The sequence below is a fragment of the Cetorhinus maximus genome, chromosome 29 (genome assembly GCF_964194155.1).
Source record: "Cetorhinus maximus chromosome 29, sCetMax3.hap1.1, whole genome shotgun sequence".
NCBI classification, from domain to species: domain Eukaryota; kingdom Metazoa; phylum Chordata; class Chondrichthyes; order Lamniformes; family Cetorhinidae; genus Cetorhinus; species Cetorhinus maximus.
The window spans coordinates 11,152,220-11,174,967 of record NC_135907.1 but is presented as its reverse complement, the minus strand read 5'-3'; the positions used below and the strand labels follow the sequence as shown (position 1 = coordinate 11,174,967).

Genomic DNA, 22,748 nt, shown 5'->3' with positions numbered 1-22,748 from the left:
TAAGATCATAGCTGATCTGACTGTAACCTCAACTCCACATTCCTGCCTACCCACAATAACATTTCACCCCCTTGCTTATCAAGAATCTATCTACCTAAGAATATTCAAATACTCCACTTCCACCGCCTTTTGAGGAAGACAGTTCCAAAGACTCAGAACTCTGAGAGAAAAAATTTCTCATCTTTGTCTTAAATGAGCAACCCCCTTATTTTTAAACAGTGACCCCTAGTTCTAAATTCTCACACAAGAGGAGACAACCTCTTCACATCCACCCTTTCCTAGCTTCCTGTCCTTCCAAAATGCCACATACCCTTCAATATTCAGGTCCCAATCCTGTAGCCATGTCTCTGTAATGGCCATCACCTTATTTTGAAACTGTGGCCCCAGTTCGAGGTTCCTCCATGAGGGGAAATGTTCTCTCAGCATCCACCCTGTCAAGACCCTCAGAATCTCATATGTTTCAATAAGGTCATTTCTCATTCTAAACTCCAATGAGTACAGATCCAACCCACTCAACCTTTCCTCGTAAGACAAGCCCTTCATCTCAGGAACCTAGTAAATTTTCTCCGAATTGCCTCCAATGGAGGCATATCCTTCCTTAAGCAGATTTGGTGACTATACACTTGGTTCCTTCATCTGTGGGAAAACAGTCTTTGGTTTTGCTGCTGTCAATCTGGCATGCAAAGGCAGGGCCACTGGAGCCAGCTATTGGCCTCTGCAATGCAAGGAAATCTGATGCTCTGCCTCCAAGTTCTCACTGGAAGGCCGCCACTGCGCTGTATTTTCTGCCTGACGACTTTGATTGACACCCATGAGGGGGCCCCTGTCCAGCTTTGGTGACTGTCATCTGCACACCCAACCCACCAATAATCTGTGCCAGCATGAAAGCAGCAGATGGGAGAGCCTATCAGGAGATCCTGCCAACAGCACTTTGTCTTTTTCTGGTGTGACAAATCAATAATCAAAGTACTTTAGGAAGAAAGGAAAGAGAAAAGGTAAATGGGGCATGTGGATGAGTTTTATTATTTCATGGAATATGAGTATTGCTGACAGATAATTAACTCAATTTAAATTACTCATTTGTTGCCCACCACTAATTTCCTTTGAGAAGGTGATGGTGAGCTGCCTTTGTAAACCACTGCAGTCCATCTGGTGTAGTTACACCAACAGGAGGGTTTTGACCCAGCGACAGTGAAGGAACAGCAATATATTCCAAGTCAGGGTGGTGTGTGGCTTGGAGGGGAACTTGCAGGTAGTGGCGTTCCCATGCATCTGCTGCCCTTGTCCTTCTAGGTAGTAGAGGTTGCAGATTTGGAAAGCGCTGTCAAAGGAGGCTTGATGAGTTGCTGCAGCATACATTGCTACACCAATGGATGAGGAAATGAATGTTTAAGGTGGTGGATGGGGTGTCAATCAAGAGGACTACTTTGTCCTGGATGGTGTCAAACGTCATGAGTGTTATTGGAGCTTCACTCACTCAGGCAAGTGGAGAGTATTCCTTCGCAGTCCTGACTTGTGCCTTGTGGATGGTGGACAAACTTTGGGGAATCAGGAGGTGAGTTATTCACTGCAGGAACCCTAGCCTCTGACATGTTCTTGTAGCCATAGTATTTATATTGTTAGTCCAGTTCAGTTTCTGGTCAATGGTAACCCCCAGGATGTTGCTAGTGGGGGATTCAGTGATGGTAATATTATTGAATGTCATGCAGACATAGTTAGATTCTCTCTTGTTGGAGATAGTCATTGCCTGGTGCTTATGATACTTGCCACTTATCAGACCAAGCCTGAATATTATCCAGGTCTTGCTGTATATGGATTCGGACTGCTTCAGTATCTGAGGAGTCGCGAATGGTGCTGAACATTGTGGAATCATCAACAAACATCCTCACTTCTGACCTTATGAGAGAGGAAAGGTCATTGATGAAGCAGCTGAAGATGGTTGGGCCTAGGACACTACCCTGAGGAACTCCTGCAGCGATGTCCTGGGACTGAAATGATTGCACTCCAACAACCGCAACCATCTTCCTTTGTGCTAGATGTGACACTAACCAGTTTTCCCCCTGGTTCCCATTGAATTCAATTTTACTGGGGCTCCTTGAATCCACACTTGGTCAAATGCTGCCTAGATATCGGGGGCAGTCACTCTCACCTCACTTCTGGAAGTCAGCTCTTTTTTCCATGTTTGAACCAAGGCTGTAATGAGGTCCAGAGCCAACGGGTACTGGCGGAACCCAAACTGAACAGTGAGCAGGTTATTGCTGAGTAAATGCTGCTTGAAAGCACTGCCAACACTACCTTCCATTACTTTGCTGATGATCGAGGGTAGAGTGAAGGAGTGATACATGGCCTGGTTGGATTTGCCCTGCTTTTTGCAGATGGAACTGAGTGGCTTGCTAGGTCATTTCAAAGGACAGTTAAGAGTCAACAACATTGCTGTGGGTCTGGAGTCAGTTATGGGCCAGACTGGATAAAGAGTAGAAGGTTTACTTCCCGAAAGGGTTAACCAAGTGGCTTTTATGACAATTCAGTAGTTTCACAGTCATCATTACTGATACAAGTTTTTTATTCAACAACAACAGTCTGTATTAATATAGTACCTTTGACAAAATAAAGCTTTCTCAAGTATTTCACAGAGACATTATAAAACAAAATACCACACTGAGTCACATCTGGAGTTATTAAGAAAGATGACCAAAAACTTGGTCTAAGAGGTAGATTTTAAGGAGTATCTTAAAGGAGGAAAGCAAGTCAGAGAGGTTTAGGGAGAGAATTCATGTTGCACCAGGGTTGTGAATTGCCAACTCATTTAATTAACTCAATTTAAATTACTCAATTATCATGGTGGACCATGAACTCTCAGCTCCATCTTATTGGCCTGGGTCTCTTAGATCCCTCCTTCAGTTACATAACCACTGGGTAGATCTTGTGACACAGTGGGTAGCATCCCTGCTTCTGAGCCAGAAGCTCTGGGTACAAGTCCCACTCCAGGACTCGATGGCCAAGGAAGATGCATTCATACCATGGTCAAACTGGTTGATTATCAACTTTTAAATCCTTCCAATATGCCTATGGCAGATGGTAAAAGCAGGAGAGTCTCCTGGTCAGCCATGCTTGGTGTAGAGTGGTCCCCCTCAAGCTATAGCCTCCAGGGACAGTCAAGTGACCTGTTCCAGGAAAAACTAGCTATGGAAACAGACATTAGCACAAGCACCACATGTGCCACTAGGTGTAAGAAGTCAAAGAACATAACCACTATACAGTACCCATAATTGGTAGCTCGTTCCTGATTCTATGGGTGATGGTATATGGCTGTTCTTAGTCAAAGGAGCGATTTGTCTGGTTAATTCTGATAATGAATGAGACTCCTCCATGCTAAATAGTTCAGTGACCCACCCCCCCAACCCAACTAGTCTGTGTCTGACTGTATCAGAGGGACAAATGGCGTATAGTAACACGAGATTGACCAATAACAGGTCCATGATGCCCTCACATGACTCGCCAAGTAGTTTCTAGGGGCCAAAGTCTTTGAGTGCCAGTGGGGAGGGTTGGTTGCAAATATGGTTTTTCCTTTTTGATTCTTCTTTCAAGGGCGATTTCACCAACACTGGCTAAATCAACACTGCATCCATGGGCCACCAAAGCCAGTCTTTTTCAACAGCAAACTTCTTAGATTCAGACAGATTGCACTCTGTTATCACTTGTAAATTAAGCCTGGACTCCATCAGCTTCTCCAACTCTTTGCAACCTTGGGAACTGAAACAATTTGCTTGTAATCTGTAAAAGATGAAATAAAAAATAAAACAATTGTTTAACAGGGGCTGTGTAGAATTCTTCCAGATGAGAAGTTGATAAGGTGCCGGAACCAGGTCCAAGGGTACTGAAGGAAGTGACAGTGGAAATTGCAGAGGCACTGGCCATAATTCTCCAATCTTCCTTAGGCACAGGGACGGTTCAAGAGGACTGGAGAATTGCAAATGTTACATCCTTGTTCAGAAAAGGGTGTAAGGATAAGCTCAGCTATTGCAGGCCAGTCAGTTTAACATCGGTGGTGGGGAAGCTTATAGAAACAATAATTCAGGACAAAATTAATAGTCATTTGAGAAAATGTGGGTTAATTAAGGAAAGCCAGCATGCATCTGTTAAAAACAAATCATACTTAACTAACGTATTTGAGTTTTTTGATGAGGTAACAGAGTGTTGGTGAGGATAATGCTGTTGATGTAATGTACATGGGCTTCCAAAAGGCATTTGATAAAGTTTTGCACAACAGACACAAAGTTAGCAAAGTTAGAGTTTGTGGAGTAAAAGGGACAGTAGCAACATGGATAGGAAATTGGCTAAGTGATAGGAAACAGAGCAGTGGTGAGCGGTTGTTTCTTCGACTGGAGGGAGGTTCTTAATGGAGTTCCCCTGGGATCGGTGTTGGGACTCCTGCTCTTCCTGATTCATATGAATGAGCTAAACCTTGGTGTACAAGACACAATTTCAAAACCTGTGGATGATACGAAGCTTGGAAGTATTGCGAACCATGAGGAGGATAGTGTAGGACCTCAAAAGGACATAGACTAGTTTGTGGCATGGGCAAACAAGTGGCAAATGCAATTTAATGCAGGGAAGTGTGAAGTGGTTCAATTTGGTAGGCGCAGAGAGACAATATAAAACAAAGGGTAGAATTCTAAAGGGGCTGCAGGAGCAAAGGGACCTGGGTGTATACGAGCATAAATCATTAAGGGTGGCAGCACAGGTTTTTTTTATTCATTTACGTAATGTGGGCATCACTGGCTAGGCCAGCATTTATTGTCCATCCCTAATTGCCCTTGAGAAGATGGTGGTGGGCTACCTTCTTGAACTGCTGCAGTCCATGTAGGTACACCCACAGTGCTGTTCGGGAGGGAGTTCCAGGATTTTGACCCAATGACAGTGAAGAAACGGCGATATATTTCCAAGTCAGGGTGGTGTGTAGCTTGGAGGGGAACTTCCAGGTGATGGTGTTCCCATCTACCTGCTGCCCTTGTCCTTCTAGGTTGTAATGGTCATGGGTTTGGAAGGTGCTGTCTAAAGAGCCTAGGTGAGTTTCTGCGGTGCATCTTGTAGATGATACACACTGCTGCCACCATTCGTCGGTGGTGGAGGGGGTGAATATTTGTGGAAGGGGCGGCATCAAGCGAACTGTTTTGTCCTCGATGGTGTCAAGCTTCTTGAGTGTTGTTGGAGTTGCACTCACCCGGGCAAGCGGAGCGTATTCCGAGAGCAATTAATAAAGCCTACAGCATCTTAGGTTTTATCAATAGGGGAATAGAGTACAAAAATAAGGAAGCTAAACCTGTATAAAACATTGGTTCGGCCTCAACTAGAGTATCATGTCCAGTTCTGGGCACCACACTTTAGGAAGGATTTGAAGGCATTAGAGAGGGTGCAGAAAAGATTCACGAAAATAGTTCCAGGGATGAGGAGCTTCAGTTATGAAGATAGATTGGAGAAGTTAGGACTGTTCTCCTTGAAGAAAAGGTTGAGATGAGATTTGATAGAGAGGTATTCAAAATCATGAGGGGTCTGGACAGAGATAGAGGGAAACCGTCCCCATTGGTGGAAGGGTCGAGAACCAGAGATTTAAAGCGATTGGCAAAAGAAGCAACGGCGATGTGAGGGAAAATGAGTGGTTAGGATCTGGAATGCACTGCCTGAGAGTGTGGGGGAGGCAGTGTCAATTGTGGCTTTCAAAAGGGAATTGGATCATGATCTAAAACGGAAAAACCTGCAGGGTTATGGGGAAAGGTACAGGAGTGGCATTAGGTGAATTGTTCCTTCAGAGGGTCAGAACAGACATTATGGGCCAAATGGCCCCCTTCTTTGCTCTAACCATTCTATGATTATATATTTTGAATTATCCATGTCAGTGTAATCAAAACTATTTACGTATCATAAAATCAAAACAGAAAGCAGTGGAAAAACTCAGCAGGTCTAGCAGCATCTGTAAAAAGAGAAACAGAGTTAATGTTTCAAGTCCAATATGACTCTTTTTCAGAAGATTCCAGATGGGGGGAGCGGGAAGGAATGAGAGAGAAAAGGGGAAAGAGCAGAGAGAGGGGGTGACAGACAGAGAGCTAAAAGAGAGTGAGAAAAAGCTGGGGGGAGGCTTTCTGCCTCTGAAAAATTCAGAGAGAGAGACAGGCAGAGAGGAGGTGGAGAGAGAAAGAGACAAGGAGAGAGGGAGATGGAAAGTAGAAAGATCCAGGGAAAGACACACACACAGGGATGGAGAGAGAGAGAGAAAAAAGATCAGACAGCCAGGAATTATGGGGTCAGGAATCCTGGAATTGGGAACGTCATCCATTTAAAGAGCTCCCAAGTCAACCTGACTTGGTGAAAATCCAGGCCTTTTTCTGGGAAGCGAAGGTTGAGGCAACGGTAGAATCATTAAAATAAGGAAAACCAATGATGGTCGTATACATCTCAACATATGTGAATGAGGTGAAGACAAGACCAGTAAAGCCACAGGTAAATAAATATCCCTTAGATCCCAGGCTAGAATACGTGAATAAGAATATCTACTCAAGTTTGTTAGCAAGAAGTCAATAACATTGTGTCCTTGGCATGTTAATAAAGACAACATTTATCACAGATTTTATTTGACAAATGAAATTCAAAGCAGAAAGCAATTAAAACTCTTACACAAGCTCTTCCAGATTGGCGCAGTTCAGTACAAGATGGCGGAAGTCCTCCAGACAGTTGTCTGTAAATCCATTAAAGGAGAGGTCCAGGAACTTCAGGGTATTCTTCGCACAAAGAGCAGAAACGAGCTCTCCACAACACTCGTCCGTCAGGTAATTTCTCTTCAGGCTATTCAACAACAGGGGAGGTGAAGCAGTGAGACAGATACAGAGGGACAGTGACAGCAAGACAGGGGCAAAGAGATCCAGAGAAGGATGGGGAGAGAGGGAGGGAATGAGAGAGAAAAGGAGAAAAGACAGAGGGAGGGGGTGACAGAGTGAGGGGGGAGAGAGGAAGAGTCAGAAAGAGGAAAGATTCAGAGAGACACACACAGGGAGAGTGAGGAGGGAGGGCAGACAGAGACAGAGGTGGAGGGAAAGAAACAGCGAGGAGAGAGGAGGAAAGGAGAAAGACTCAGACAGAGACACACAGTGAGTGTGAGGAGGAGGGGGGCAGACAGAAAGAGAGGTAGAGAGACAGAGAGCAAGCACAGCAGTGAGGAGAGAGATAGACAGAGAAAGAGATAGTGTGTCAGGGGTAGAGTTAGAGAAATAGAGATGGATAGAGACAAAGATAGATAGAGGGAAATAAATAAAGATAGGTAGATAAATAGAAAGGTAGATAAAGAGGGACAGGTACACAAGGAGGAACACAAGGAGGTATGAAGACCAAAAGAGAAAATATGTGTGGCAGGCACAGTTAGATACACAAATTTGAGAACAATGTTATCTATAAATATTCTAAGACAAAAGAAAGAGATGGAGAAACAATGAAATATGAGGGAGATTGAGAGATGGTGCACAAAGCAACGAACGGCAAAATTATTCACAAACAATGCAAGAATAACATTCTCCATCTTAAATAATAGTATCATCTAACTTTAAGTTTCACAGCCATTCATTCTTTCATCCTTCTGCTATCCATTGAATTATAAAATATATTGCAGTTGGAATGTAATATTTCACCTTCTTAAATACGCCTAAAAAACAATGCTAACAATAACTCTTATCAAAAGTCAAACTGTAAAATAAACTATTTTGTTTAATAGAGAACATGTGGTAACTGTAGAAACACGTGATACAACGGACTCTGGAAGACAGCAAGAAGACATTTGTGTTAGAGGTTGAGACACTGCTAAATCGGATGAAAATTTGGATAATAAGAGAACATACGACATAATCAGACTTGCATGGTACTGAGACAATTAGAATCAGCAGCTTCTTGTGTGTGTAAACTTTTCAAACGGGTGAGTAATTGAATCCTAAGAGCGTGTTAGAACAGGTAAGATACTGGTTACTGAGAGGTTGAGAGAACAGGTGAGACATCAGGTACTGATCGAGACACTGCTCAATCACATTGAACCCTGAGAGACTGTCCAATCTAATCAGATAGAACAATGAATAGTGAGGCATTGTTAGAAAAGGTGAGACGTTGGCTCCTGCGAGGCAGTCAGAAGCAATGAAACATTGACTAGTGTGAACAGATGAGGCATTGGGTCTTGAATGGCTATTAAAACCACTCATTCAATCCTGGGAAACTGTTAGAGCATTTGAGAGATTGGACAAAATTTTCCTGTGATCTTCAGGACCCCAATGTTGGGAATTAAGCCTTGGGAACAAAGCCAACTCAGCATTCTTCCCAGAGGAGGCCCAACTGTCCACCTCTGCGCTTGCCGTCTTATTAAGGCTCACAATACTGCTGGTCCAATCGGAGAGCAAGCATCTCTAGAGCCAGTCAGAGAAGTGGGTGCTGCTGAAGCAGGTCGGAGAACTCGAGGGTGACTCAAAATGGAGGTGCCCTCAGAGGTCTAAAAATCAATCATTATTTCAAAAGGAGGGGGAAGGTGTTAGGCCCCTCAGAGTGGAGGAGATATCTCTCCCCCTTGGATCACTAGGACCACAGGTGTGACTTTCCTGCTCGTGACACCCCAGCCCCCGACTTTGCGGGGGGATGGAGTCTCCAGCTTTTGATGAGCTTCGGCCTGTTGCAGGGAGGCAGCCTCCTGGGGGCACCACTTCACAGGCAGCCAAACCAGGGATGGAAAATCACCCCTAACTGGGGTCCTTATTACGTACGTTTGCTGCTCCCCTCTCTGGTGCAGGCAGCAATCCACATTCCTGCCCCTAGGAAACTTCCCCGGTGTTGGCAACAAGTCGGGGAACCGTACCAACGTGGTTTTACCCCCCCAATCACCATTTTCCCAGTCACCACAGAGATGAAAGGTCATCAGCCTGAAACGTTAACTCTGTTTTTCTCTCCACGGACATTGCCAGATCTGCTATGTGTTTCCAGCATTTTCTGTTTTTATTTCGGATTTCCAGCGTCCACAGTGTTTTACTTTTGTTCGAGTACAAGTCAGACATTGGGTTGTGAAACACTGTGAGAACCTCTGACAAATTGGGATTCTAAAAACTGTGAGAATGTTTGAGACCGTTGTAGCTTGAGAGATTGTTAGAATTGGTGAGGCGCTGGATCGGAAAAAACAGAGAGCACCCGAGACACGGAGTCATGTAAGGCAATGGGTCCTTAGACCCCGTTACAACAGGTCAGACACTGGGTCCTGAGAGACAGAACAGATGCTAAGATAGGGGGAAGGATCTTCCGGGCCCACTGGCAGTGGGAAGCTTTGTGGGCGGGGGAACTTGGTTTGGCTTAAGTCCAAAAATAATTTTCCCGACAGTGGGATGAACTTTTGCAATTCTGTTCTCGGGACTAAAAGGCGGGTCGAACTTCCCGGTGAACAACGTCGGGGGTGCCCTTTAGCTTATCGTGAATGCTAGCTCGCCAGGATCAAGTTACCCCTCCAAATGATGTTCCCTGCCAGTGAGAAATTAGAGCGTTCCCATTCATGACTGCACGTAAGTGTCGTGCACCTGGCAAGGTTGATTTCTGCCACGATTAATGGTGAGTTGCCACTGCATCATTCCCTTTAGGGAGTGTCTGTAAGTGCCAGCTTCTGCTTGAGACTGGGTGGCGGCAGTGCAAGTTGTGTGGAGGGTAACCAAGGGAGGGAGGAAGGGCTAGCAAGGAAGAGTGGAGCAATGGCCAGCCAAAGGTGGAAGGGACAGTGCAGGCTGTCTGGTTGCCCTTTAAATATGACGCCCAGACCTTCAACCCCATGTGGTAACAGCGGGGATGGCAACTTCCTGCACTTTAAATATGTTTTGAATACATTTTGGCTTTCTAAATAGTGGCATAAAGAAAGGAAGAAATCATAAAATACAGAATGTTTCCAATGCTTACAATGGAGAAGGTGGCCATTTGGCCCATCCTGTATATGCTGGCTCTCTGAAGGAGCATTTCATCTAGTTGCACTCTCCCACCTTCTCCCTCCAGTCCTGCACATTCTTCGTTTTGAGATAACAATCCAATTTCCTCTTGACTGCTTTGATTGAACTTGCCTCCACCACATTCTGGGTCAGTGCATTCCAGGTCCTATCTACTTGCTGCTTGAAAATGTTTCTCCTCATGTCACCATTGCTTCTTCTGCCAAGTATTTTAAGTATCTCCTCTTGTTCTCAATCGTTCCATCAATGGGCACATTTTTCCCCTATCAACTCTGACCAGATCCCTCATAATTTTGAATTGAGTACCAGGCTTAATATAGAAGGTTCAGGAGGGGGGGAAGTGAAAAATTCAAATAAGAGAAGCAAAGAGAGAGTATGAGAAGAAGTTGGCAGCTAAGAGAATCCAAAAGTCTTCTGTAGGCATATAAATAGGAAAAGGTTGGTAAAAGGATGACTAGGTATGGATCTAAAAGGGGATTTATGCAAAGAGGGCATGGCTAAGTATTAAATGACTACTTTGCATCTGTCATTACCAAGGAAGAAGATGCTGCCCAAGTCGCAGTGAACAAAGAGGTATTTGAGATGTCTGATGGGCTAAACATTGATAAAGAGGATGTATTAGATAGGCAGGCTCTACTTAAAGCTGATAATTCACCAGGACTGGGATTAGATGTATCCACGGACACTGAGGGAAGTAAGGGCGGAAATTGTGGAGGCACTGGCCATAATTTTCCAATCTTACAATCTTTTCCAATCCATGCTTGGGGCAGCTGCCGCAAAGGCGCAATGGGGAAGGGTCGCTGTCTAAGACCTTTCTGCCACAGTGCACCGAGGGACTGGGAACTGTTTAAATCCCCTCGGGCTGTACAGCTCAAAATGAATGTCTGCAAATGATTGTAATATTGTTTGTACTGATGCACCTGGTGATACATGTTGTAAAAGTTGAACCTGATTGTACCTTTGTAATGGTGTTTTTGAAATGGTTTGGAATGTGGTTGAAGATATTTTATGAATAAAGTATATTTTTGCACAAAAAAAAATAATTTTCCAATCTTCCTTAGATGCAGGGATGGTGTCAGAGGACTGGAGAATTACAAATGTTACACCCTTGCTCATAAAAGGATGCAAGGACAATTCAAGCAATTGCAGGTCAGTCAGTTTAATCTTGTTGGTACATACGATAATTTGGGATAAAATCAATAGTCACTTGAGTACATGTGGATTAACTTATGAAAGCCATCATGGATTTCCTAAGGACAAATCATGTTTAAATAACTTGCTTAAGTTTTTTGATGAGGGTGGATAAGGGTAATGGGGTTAATGTGGTGTCCATGGGCTTCCAAAACGCACTTGGTTAGAGGCTTCTGAGCAAGGTTAGAGCTCATGGAATTAAAAGGGACAGTGGCAACATGGATGCAAAATTGGTTGAGTGAAAGGAAGCAGAGAAGAGTGGTGAATGGCTGTTTTTCAGATGGGAGGAAGGTTTATAATGGGGTTCCTCACTATGGATAATTATCTGAGGAGAAAAAATTCGCAGGGCTATGGGGGAAAAGCAGGGGACAAAGACTAGGTGAGTTGTTCTTGGAGACAACTGGCACAGACATGATGGGCCGAATGACCTTCTGTGCTGTAACCTTCCTATGGTTTTTTGATTTGTTTACACATATCCCCATGTGTCTCTGTTTCTGCGCCCCCTTTTAAAATTGTACACTTAGATGCGTACTCAAATTTCCAGTCTTGGGTGACCTGAGGGACATGAAATTAGTCCTTTTTAGTGACACTGCCCACGCCAATCCTTCAGATGGGTTTCTGAGTGCAGCTCAGTTTATAATATTCTTGGTGGGTGAAAATGGAAAATGTTGGCCCTTGTCTGCGAAGCTAAGAAAATAAAAAGAATGGTTAAAAATACCTTAGCTGGCTCTCGTAGAAGCAATAGATATGTCGTTTTACTTGTCAAATATTTTAAGGGAAGTTTTATACAAGGGGAATTCTGAGAATAGTTTGTCCATTGTAAAAGCTACTTTATTTAAGCATAAGTGAAAATTGTTACACTCAGTATTTAAGCTTCACAGAGCCAGCAAAGACTAGACTGGTCTTTTTATGTGTTGTAACTGTTCCATGATAACTGACTGCCCACGAGGGTAGTGGAAGTGAAAACAGTCAATGATTTCAGAAGGAAAATGGATGGGCACTTGAAGTAAACAAACTTGCAGGGTTACAGGGATTAAGCAGGGGAATGGGACTGACTGGGCTGCTCTGCAGGGAGCTGGCATGGACTCAATGGGCCAAATGGCCTCTTTCTGAGCTGCAAATAACTCCATGACTTTATTTTATATTGCCTCATCCCATTCTTCACCATAATGTATCGCTTTATACTTCTCTGCGTTAAATTCCATCTGTCACATGTCTTGTGCATTTCACAAGTATATGTCCATCTGGCATCTGCTACTACCATCCTCACTGCTTACGACAGTTCCGATCTTTGTGTCATCTGCAAACTGTGAAATTATGCCCTGCGTACCCAAATTCAGGTCATTGATATATATCAAAAAGAGCAGGAGCTCCCAATACCGATAAATGATAGCTTTATTTATATTCACATATTAATTCTTGACGAAAAGCACATTTTACCTTAGTGTTTCCATTCCAGTAACTCGAACTTTGAAGGCCCAGCAGAGATGCTTTACACCCGAGTCTCCAAGAACATTGTAGTTAAGATGAAGCTCGTTTATTGTTCTCAGTTCAACCAGAAGGGACGCGAGATCCTTGCAACAATTTGCGGAGAGGTCATTCAAGGAAGTCCTATGATAATGGAAATCAGACAATGGTCAATTGCTTTATTTTATACAGGATCTGAATGTAAAGTGACTGGACTAAACAGTGGTTAGTACATGATACAAACTAGAAACAGATTAGTGGTATTAGCGTCAATCTCTTTTCTCAGTCAGAAGGTCAAGGGTTCAAATTCCAAATTTCCTGTTGTCTCCAAATTTCAAAATTGTGCCCTGTACCCCAAATCCCTCGTCGTTTGTCCACAGTTTTCCTGCATGAGCATTTTCACTCATCATTATAATTCTTCAAACTTCAACACAGTCAGCTGGACATCGTTTCCACCGAAACGCTAGTTCCATTTATCACAACTTCACACTTGTCACGTTACTTTTGCTGAGTTTAATAGTCCGTCAAATTGAGCCTCTTCTTTCACACAGTTAAAGTACTTCGACTGCAACCAAAACTCCAAAGGGCGTATGGCCAACATATCTTCTGCAGAATTGTGCATCGGGGTGGCTCCACTCGTACATATTGATAATCTGGGTGGGGGGGCGTCATTTCAAAAGTTTGCAAATGACCCAAAACTTTAAAATGTGTGACCGGTGAGGAGGGTCATAGCTGATTTCCTATGGCCAGAATGGAGAGATACATGGCACACGTCTAGTAAAACAGCAAAATGTGAAATGATGCTATTTGGAAGGAAGTGTGAGCAGAGGCAATATGGTATAAATCTTAAAGGCCTGCAGGGACATGGAATCCTTTCATTTATTAGCCGAGACATAGAATTGAGAGCAGGGAGGTTATGCTGGGACTGTATAAAACATTAAGGTAAAAGCAAATACTGCTAGAAATCTGAAATCAAAACAGAAAATGCTGGAAAAACTCAGCAGAAAAACTCACGTGGAAAAGAAATGTTAACTCTTCCTTTCTCTCTCCACAGACGCTGTCAGGCCTGCTGAGTCTTTCCAGCTTTTATTTTATATAAAACATTTGTCAGGCCACAGCTTGAGTGCTGTGCGCAGTTCTGGTCACCTCAATACAGAAAGGATGTCATGGGATTAGAGAGGGTACAGAGGAGATTTACAAGGCTGTTGCCAGGACTGGGAAAATTGTAGCTATGAGGAAAGATTGGATGGGCTGGGGCTATTCTCCTTGGAACAGGAGGTTGAGAGAAGATTTGATTGAGATGTACAAAATTGTGAGGTGCCTGGATAGAATGGATGGGGAGGGCCTATTTACTTTAGCAGAGGGGTCAGTAACTAGGGCGCATAGATTTAAAATGATTGGTAGGGAGATTAGAGCGGAGATTAGGAAAAGTCTTTTCACCCAGAGGGCATCTGGAACTCACTGCCTGAAAGGATAATTGAGGCAGAAATCCCCAACTCATTTAAGAGGCGTCTGGACACGCACCTCAATGCCGTAACCAAATGGACCCAAACGCTGGAAAGTGAGATTAGGCTGGGTGGCTCGTTTATCGGCCGACACGGACACAATGGGCCAAGTGGCCTCTTTCTGTGCTGTAAACTTTCTGTGATTTTAACAGAGACACCTGGGGGCTTCACATATGGAAATATTTGGAAGTGGCACGACAAGTTGGGAAAGCAGTTTTAAAGCAAATGGAATTCTTGTCTCTATGAACAAAGGCATGGGGGGGGGGGCCCACTCGCCGACGCGTAAAATGATGCGGGGTGACGTCAGGTGGGCTTCCCGACATCACCGCGCGTCATTTAGATTTTCAGTTTGGCGGGCGTGCAGCCGAGTCGGCTGTGTGCCCGCCAAACTGTCAAAGGCCTATTAGGGCCATTTAAAACCTAATTGATTCAATTTAATGAGCTGCCCGTCCAGCCTTAAGGTTGTCGAGGGAGGCAGGCGAAGGGCCCAGGCGGCCTTCACATTTTTCATGAAACCTCATCCACGGGCGGGATGAGGTTTCATGAAGTGTTTTAAAATCTAATAAAAATTTATACATTTATTCGCTGACATGTCCCATGATATTGTGATAGTGTCACGTGAGGGGACATGTTTTAAAAGCATTAAAAACCTTTATTTAAAACTTTAGCACTGAAACAAATCTCCCTGAGGCACCTCCATGCCTCGGGGAGATCTCTGCGCTCTTTCGCACGCACTAATTGGCCCGCCCACATAAAATGGCGGTGCGTCCCCAATCGGGGGCGCCAATCGGGTTTGCGCCCGCCCCTGCACAACCCCCCTGACGGGGGAAATTTCTGGCCATAGAATCCAAATCAGGGAAGTCAGGTAAAGCTTTATAAATTACTGGTTAGGCTTCATCTTGAGTATTAAGTACAATTCTCGACACCACGCTTTAGGAAGAATATCAAGGCCTTGGGAGACAGGTCAGAGGAGATCTATCGGAATCTTACCCGAGGTGAAGGACTTCAGTTGTGTGAAGACTAGAGAAGTTGGGGTTGCTCTGCTTAGAGCAAAGAAAGAGATTTAATAGAGATGTTCAAAATTATGGAGGAGTTTGATAAAGGAAGTAAAGAGATGTTTCCACTGGAAGGCGGGTCACTAATCAAAGGATGCAGATTTAAGATGCTTGGCAAAAGTAGCAAAGGCAACATGAGAACATATTTTTTTTACATAGTGAGCTATATTGGCCTGAATGTACTATCTGAAAAGGAGATGGAAGCAGATTCAAAAACAACTTTCAAAAATGAATTGGATAAATACTTGAAAAGGGATTCATTTCAGGACTATGGGGAAAGGATGAGGGAGCTAATTGGATAGTTCTTCCAAATAGCCAGCAAGGCAAAATGAGCTGAATTATTCTATTCCAGTTGGCGAAGGATGGAACTGGAACCAATCTTTACACACTTTCACATTTGTTTATAGTTACACATTACAAGCATACACCTCCTAACCCAAAAACACTGTTTCAGTCTGTATCTATTGATAGGGGCTCAAGTGAATGACCAGTAAATGCCCATCACCCGCATACAATTAATATACAATTAACAGAATGGCCTCTTCTGTGCTTTACAATGAAGCTATTATGCTATGACAAATGTAGGAAACTACATGTGTGAACACAAGAACACTCTTGTTTATAGTAAAGGTCACCATAGTTCCATCATAACACTGGTCTTGAGGCCATCAATTGGAGACTGCAAATAACAGCACTTCCAGGAGAGAAGGGAATTATCCCATTGTGCTCACTTGAAAGTCATCCATTGGAATTTGCAAAACAATGCTGACACTTGCTCACCTGAGAGACTGTATTTTGGAGTTGTTGTTCTTCGACACTTGACACAGGCATCCTACGCCTGAATCAGTTATTTTGTTTGCACTGATGTCCAGGTCCAATAATCTCGAATTCTCCTTGATAACAAAGGCCAATTCTTCACAACAATCATATGTCAGGCTATTATGTCGCAAACTGGGAGAATGCATATTAATAATTTAGAGAGAGACAGGGTTATTCTAATGGACTAATATTCTGTATAAATCTATTGAACAATGCTGGTGCATGAGCTGAATTAGCACTTTACTAATTCTGTCTCATACGATATGACGCCTTTCAAGTTATTTTTCATGAGACATCATGGAAATAAATCTGAATTTTGCAGGAGAGGTTGAAACCATTCAGCCCCAACCTCACGCCTGGCCTGTTTGAAATCACTGTCCATTTCCCCAGCGGACCTGCGGAGAGAGAAACAGAGTTAGCGTTTCAGGTCGATGACCGATTATCAGAACTGGAGAAGGGTACAGCTATTATGCAAGTTTAACGTATGTTTAGCGCCAGTATGGATGCAGAGAAAGGGAGGAGTGATGAAAAGAACAAGAGGGAAGATCTGTGTAGGGTGGAAGACAGGAGAGGTTAAATGACAAAAAGGAGATGATGGTGCAAGGCAAAAGGGAATGATAATGGAATATCAATGGTAATGCTCTTTCCTCCCCCTCTCCATGTTTCTGCACCTGCTGTAACTTTTTCCAGTTCTGATGATCGGTCAACAACCTGAATCGTGAACTCCGTGGGCAGATTTTAATGTAATTGATATGGGTTCAGCCCCCAAGTTAAAGAAGTGATTTGAAATCCACATCACACCTGAGGGGTGGCCCAAGCAAATCAAGGGCCTGTCAGGCTGAGGGTCTTTCCCAGGATTCAGGACCCCAGCAGTTGAAACCCCACACCCCCTCCTCCTCCCAAGAGCTTCCGGCCATCAGAGGCTGGAGCTCTCTATTACAAGCAGCAGCACCGGGAGCAGTGGCTGCTGCCAGTAATGCACCAAGGAACAGGCCTAAGGTCACTGAAGGACCCAGGCCACAGGTGAGTGAGGACAGGATGGGAATCAAAGGGAGGGGGTCGTGGGAGAAAGGGGCAAGGGGCTCAAAAGCAAGGGCCTTCAGCATCTTCAATCAGGCAATAACCTAGCAGGATTTGTCTGGCGGCCTTCTGGAGTTATGGGAAAGTTGTGTCACTCACATGTAATCCCTGAGCCACCACTGAATTCCTGTGGGTCCAGGAGTAACTGATGTTATTTGGCTCAATAATAAACCTAATGGTCAACCCATTGTGAGCAGATGAATTTCACCCGTGAGCTCATTCCCATCTCCAATTTAATCGTAGGAGATTTGCCTGACACTGACAGACTGATGTGCAGCCTCTCCCGGTGATTTAGTGGGCCTGGTGGCCATGTTTCCCAACACGACGGGCTGCATTATATCCAGTCCTGTTTCTCTCCACAGAGGCTGCCTGACCTGCTGAGTATTTCCAGCATTTTCTTCCTTATTTCAATTTTCCAACACCTGAGCTATTTTGTGTTTAGATCCATTGCCCCATTTTGTTTCAGAAAGAAAATAAAACTAAAAACTATGATGCACTTTTCTTTTAAATTCTATAATGGAGTTAGCTTCCGGTGCCATAGAATTATAGATTTTTACAGCACAAATGGAGGCTATTCGGCCCATCATGCCTACGCTGCTCCTTGAACGAAGGAACTATCCCATCGTTTTATCTTATCAAAGCCTCTCATGGTTATGGTCTCCTCAAATCTTCATAACATAAAAGCTTGGATGTTCTGGCCCTGTTGCAGTGAGCCAGCCAGAAGCCCTTCAACTTCGGTGGGGCTGGAAGACCCTGCCGGTGGGTGGGACCAGAAAATCCCGCCCAAAGAGTCCCATTTTTTCTTGTTTCTTCTCACAATTAATGCTTGCCTCCCTCCCCCAGAAGCAAATGCAGTATCTCCATGGTCTTGAAGTCCTTCCTAAAGGGAAACAAAGACTAGACCAAACACCATTGCTTTATTTCAGCTGTATTTTTTTTTTTTATTCGTTCATGGGAATGTGGACGTCTCTGGCTAAGCCAGCATTTATTGCCTACCCCTAGTTGCCCTTGAGAAGGCGGTGGTGGTGAGCTGCCTTCTTGAACCACTGCAGTCCATGTGGTGTAGGCACACCCACAGTGCTGTTAGGGAGGGAGTTTCACTGACCCAGCGACAGTGAAGGAACGGCGATACAGTTCCAAGCCAGGATGGTAAGTGACTTGGAGGGGAGCTTCCAGGCGGTGGTGTTCCCATCTATCTGCTGCCCTTGTCCTTCTAGACAGTAGTGATCATGGGTTTGGAAGGTACTGCCTAAGATGCTTTCAGTGGCCTCAGAATATATCCCACCAAATCTCTCCACTGATCGTGAGCCTGTGTTCATTCAAAGAGTAATTACTGCTGCCTTTATTACCAACATACATCATTTACTAACACGTTATAAGAAATCGAAGCAGCAGTAGGCCATGAAGCCCCTTAAGCCTACGCCATCATTTAATAAGATCATGGTTAACCTTTGACCTTAACTCCATTTTTCCGCTCTATTCCCATATTCTTTGATTCCCTTAGTGTCCAAAAACCTTTCGATCCCAGTCTTAATCTACTCAATGACTGATTTCCCAAAGCCCCCTGTGGAGGAGAATTTCAAAGAGTTACAATTCCTGAAGGAAGAAATTTCTACTCTTCTCAGTCCTAAATATCAACCCCATTATCCTAAGACTATGAGCCCTAGTTCTAGACAGTCCAGCTGGGGGACCACAGCCACTCAGTATGTACCCTGTCAAGCCCTCTATTCATTTTTCTCCCTTTCAATGAGTTCACCTGTCATTCTTCTAAACTTCAGAGGAAATAGGCCCATCCTAGTCAATCCCTTCTCCTATGACAGCCCTCTCACCTGAAGAATTAATCCAATGAACATTCATTGTACCCCCACTGGAGCAAGTATATCCTTCCTTAGTTAAGGAGGCCAAAACTGTACACAGTACTCCAAAGCAGCCCGCTTGATTGGCACCTCTTCCACATTCACTTCCTCTACCACCAACAAACAATGGTAGCATTGTGTACCATCTACAAGATGCACTGCAAAACTCACCAAGGCTCCTTAGACAGCACCTTTCAGACCCACAACCATTACCATCTAGGAGGAAAAGGGGAGCAGATTCATGGGAACACCACCACCTAGAAGTTCCTCTCAAGCCACTCACCATCTTGATTTGGAAATATATCACCGTCTCTTCACTGTCGCTGGGTCAAAATCCTGGAATTCCCTTGCTAACAGCACTGTGGGTGGACCTACACCACAGGGACTGCAGCAGTTCAAGGCAGCAGCTCACCACCACCTTCTCAAGGGCAGTTAGGGATGGGCGATAAATGCTGGCCTAGCCAGTGACACCCGTAACTGAATTTTTAAAAAATAGGCAAACAATTCCGGGCAGTAACCTCCAACTGGGTATGCTGTTATAATAATCTGATTTTGTGAAACATCAAATACCGTCTGAAGTCAATATACTTAACATCATAGATACTTCCCTGTTTGCCATGCTAGTGACAACATCTTAGAATTCAACTAGTTAGGAATATTTGACTAGTTCAAATGGTTAGTCAGCCATGACCTGCCATTCACAAATCCTCACTGACTCTACTTCCTCCACAATTGTTTAAGGGCTCAGTTACTCTCCCCTGATAAAATATTCCAGCAGCTTCCACACACTGATGTGTGTTATTTATTTAGGGAATGCAAATCCCCAAAGCCCTGCAATGGCCTCCTCACTTACTGAGTTTAAGGTGATTAGTCTGCCATTTAGTCTGAAGAGGGCACACTCCTCAGTTATGCACAGCATTGTTTGTGTCCTTCCACAAGTGCACAAGGTGTTTGTACTGAGGCCCCTGCGGTGGAGGCTGGCTGCACAGGGACCTTGGCCTGTCCTAAACCTGATTAGCAAGGACCACTCTCACCGTGGTAGTTCAAAGCCTGTCATTCGACAGATGGGGTTAGTCACAAGAAACTTGTTCGTGACTGATGTTAAACTAATGGGACTATAGTTTCCTAGTTCCCCTCCTCTCTCCCTTAAAAGAATATCTGCTCATCCCCCCTCTGACAATTATCTTAAATATGTTTCCTACGGTTTCCATCCCTCCTGATACTGGAAACCGTTTCTCCCCATCTACTCTAGCAAAACCCTTTTGAACAAATCTATTATATCTCCCCTTAACCTTCCCTGCCTCTAAGATGAATAGTCTCAGCTGCCACTCCAGATCAATCTGCAGAATATCATGAGAGAGAATCACATCCTTGAATTTATAATTCCCACCAATTGACACCAGGAACTCCTCTGATGACACCAGGAATTCCTCTGATGACCTTGGAACTCCTCTGATGACACCGGGAAACAGAAATAAGTTTGCAATATTCCTGTTGAACTCTTACAAATTTCAGAGCGTGACCCCGGCTTAGTTCCACACTCTACCCAGTCCGATCCAATGTTTCCTTCTCAGCAAGTCCACAGGTTTCCCTGTGCCGGTGCTCGCCCACCCGGCAATCGGGAATTTGCCGCATGGGGAACAAACAGGATGCACACAAACAATATCCCCTTTAAGATGCCCACATGTGCAGCCATGCATTCATCTTAAAGGGACCATGTAGTGCAACAATTCGGCCAGGCATAACCAACAGGAGTTAGAGGGAACAATGGTTCAATCCAAATTCCACATCAAGCAAACAGTAAGCAACCCACCTCAGTTTTTCCAGTTTGCAGTCTTGATTTCTCAATGCGCCACACAGAATTTTAACTCCAGCGTTACCGAGCTTATTGTTGGTCAGGCCCAGCCATGACAATGCTTGGTTTTGGGTGAGAACAGAAGCGAGGGCTTGGCAACTGTTGCTGCTGATCTGGTTATGGTTAAGACTAGAGAGATGATAATGATGTTAATTTCTAAAATATCAACTTTACACAGAATTTACACCAAAGAACAGATCAACCCATGCTCATGTTTATGGTCCACATGATAATCCTCCCATCTTAATTCATCAAAACCCATCAGCATACCCTGTTATTCCTTTCTCCCTAATGTGCTTATATAACTTACTCTTATCGATGCTATTACTGCAAGTCTGAGGAGCTCATGGACCTCCTAGTCATGAAGATCGAGACCATCCAATCAGTTGCCTCTGCCACTACCCTCCCTTCCACTAGCACACCTGGCCAAACCACCTCTATTCTAGCCCTGAACTTGTATCTTTCTTTAGTATCTCTCTGATCTCCCCTCATGCCCTCTGAGCTTATCTTATCCATGAGACCCACCTCCTGCTCCCTCAAATCTACTAACCCCTCCCTTGTCCCATGTTCGCTGATATGGGCAACAGTTCTTTTTCCAATGTTGACCTCTTCTTTAAATCTGCCCTTCTCACCCCTCTCCTCAAGAAGCCAACCCTTAGCCCCATTGTCCTTGCAAGCTTTAGTCCCATCTCCAATCTCCCTTCTCTCTCCAAAGGCCTGGAGCATGCTGTCGCCTCCAAAATCCTTGTCCATCTTTCCCAGAACTCCATGTTTGAATCCTTCCAGTCTGGCTTCTGCCCTGCCAAACAGTTCTTATCAAGTCACAAATGACATCCTGTGACGGTGACAAAGGGAACATCGCCTCCTCGTCCTTCTCGACCCGTCTGGAGACTTTGGTCCAGTCCTTGTTCAACATTTCTGCGCTGTCATCCAGATGTATGTGACTGGTCTCACCTGCTTCCATTCATATCTAATTGAGACCAGAGTATTGCTTACAATGGATTCCCGCTCCCACACTGTTACTTTTGGTGTAACACAAGAATCCATCCTTGGCCCCTTCCTATTTCTCATCTCCAGCCATCCCTTGGCAACATCATATGGAAGCACAACAACGGTTTCCACGTGTACACTGATGACACCCAGCTCTACCTCACCACCACCTCTCGACTCCTCTGCTGTCACTACATTATCAGGCTGCTTATCCAGTACTTGCTCAGCAAAAACTTCCTCCAACTAAATAGCAGGAAGATAAAGCCATTGGCCAGGATTTTCCGGTCCCGCCCGCCACAGGATCGGAAATCCCCACCCCGAAGTCCGCGGACTTTTGGCCAGTCCGTCAAATTTTCCGTCCCACCCTAAGCTCTGGAATTGCCTCCTTAAATGTCTCTACCTCTCTTTCCTCGTTTAAGATACTCATTTAAACCTATCTTTTTTGACCAAGCTTTAGGCCATCTACCTTATTATCGCCTTATGTGTCTAATTTTGCTTTACATTGCTCTTGTGAAATACCTTGGAACATTTTATAACCCTAGAGGTGCTATGTAAATATAAAAGTTATTGTTGTTATTAGCCTCAACCACTCCCTTGTCATAGCAAGTTCCACATTCTAAACCACTCTCTGGATAAAGAAGTTTTTCCTAAATTCCTTAATGGATTTATTCATTACTATCTTACATTGTTGGCCCCTAGCTTTGGTTTCTCCATGACTGGAGACATAGACCCAGATTTTTACCATGACGGAGAGGCTCTCTGTCGTGGTAAAAATCCCAGAACGAGCCGAAAATCCAAAGTCCCGCCCCCGAACATGGCATGTTCCATTTTCTCGGGATCAGGACTACAGTCAGGCCAGGGTTTGCACACGCATGGTTCATGGAGACAGCTGGACAATTAAATCACCCACTGTCTCCACTGAAGTGGGATTT

At 44.3% G+C, this 22,748-nt stretch overlaps 1 protein-coding gene across 1 annotated transcript in view; it reads right to left on the bottom strand.

Annotated features, from left to right (window-relative positions):
- Positions 1–3,494: 3,494 nt before the first annotated feature.
- LOC144669616 (NACHT, LRR and PYD domains-containing protein 3-like) overlaps positions 3,495–22,748 on the bottom strand; it is a 57,180-nt gene continuing 37,926 nt past the window's right edge. The window contains exons 8-12 of the mRNA XM_078532155.1: positions 20,785–20,955; positions 15,997–16,167; positions 12,630–12,800; positions 6,673–6,840; positions 3,495–3,774 (exon numbers count right to left, since the gene is read on the bottom strand). Of these exons, the coding sequence (XP_078388281.1) occupies positions 3,609–3,774; positions 6,673–6,840; positions 12,630–12,800; positions 15,997–16,167; positions 20,785–20,955 (847 nt within the window). The 3' untranslated portion in view covers positions 3,495–3,608. The remainder of the gene's footprint in view (positions 3,775–6,672; positions 6,841–12,629; positions 12,801–15,996; positions 16,168–20,784; positions 20,956–22,748) is intronic.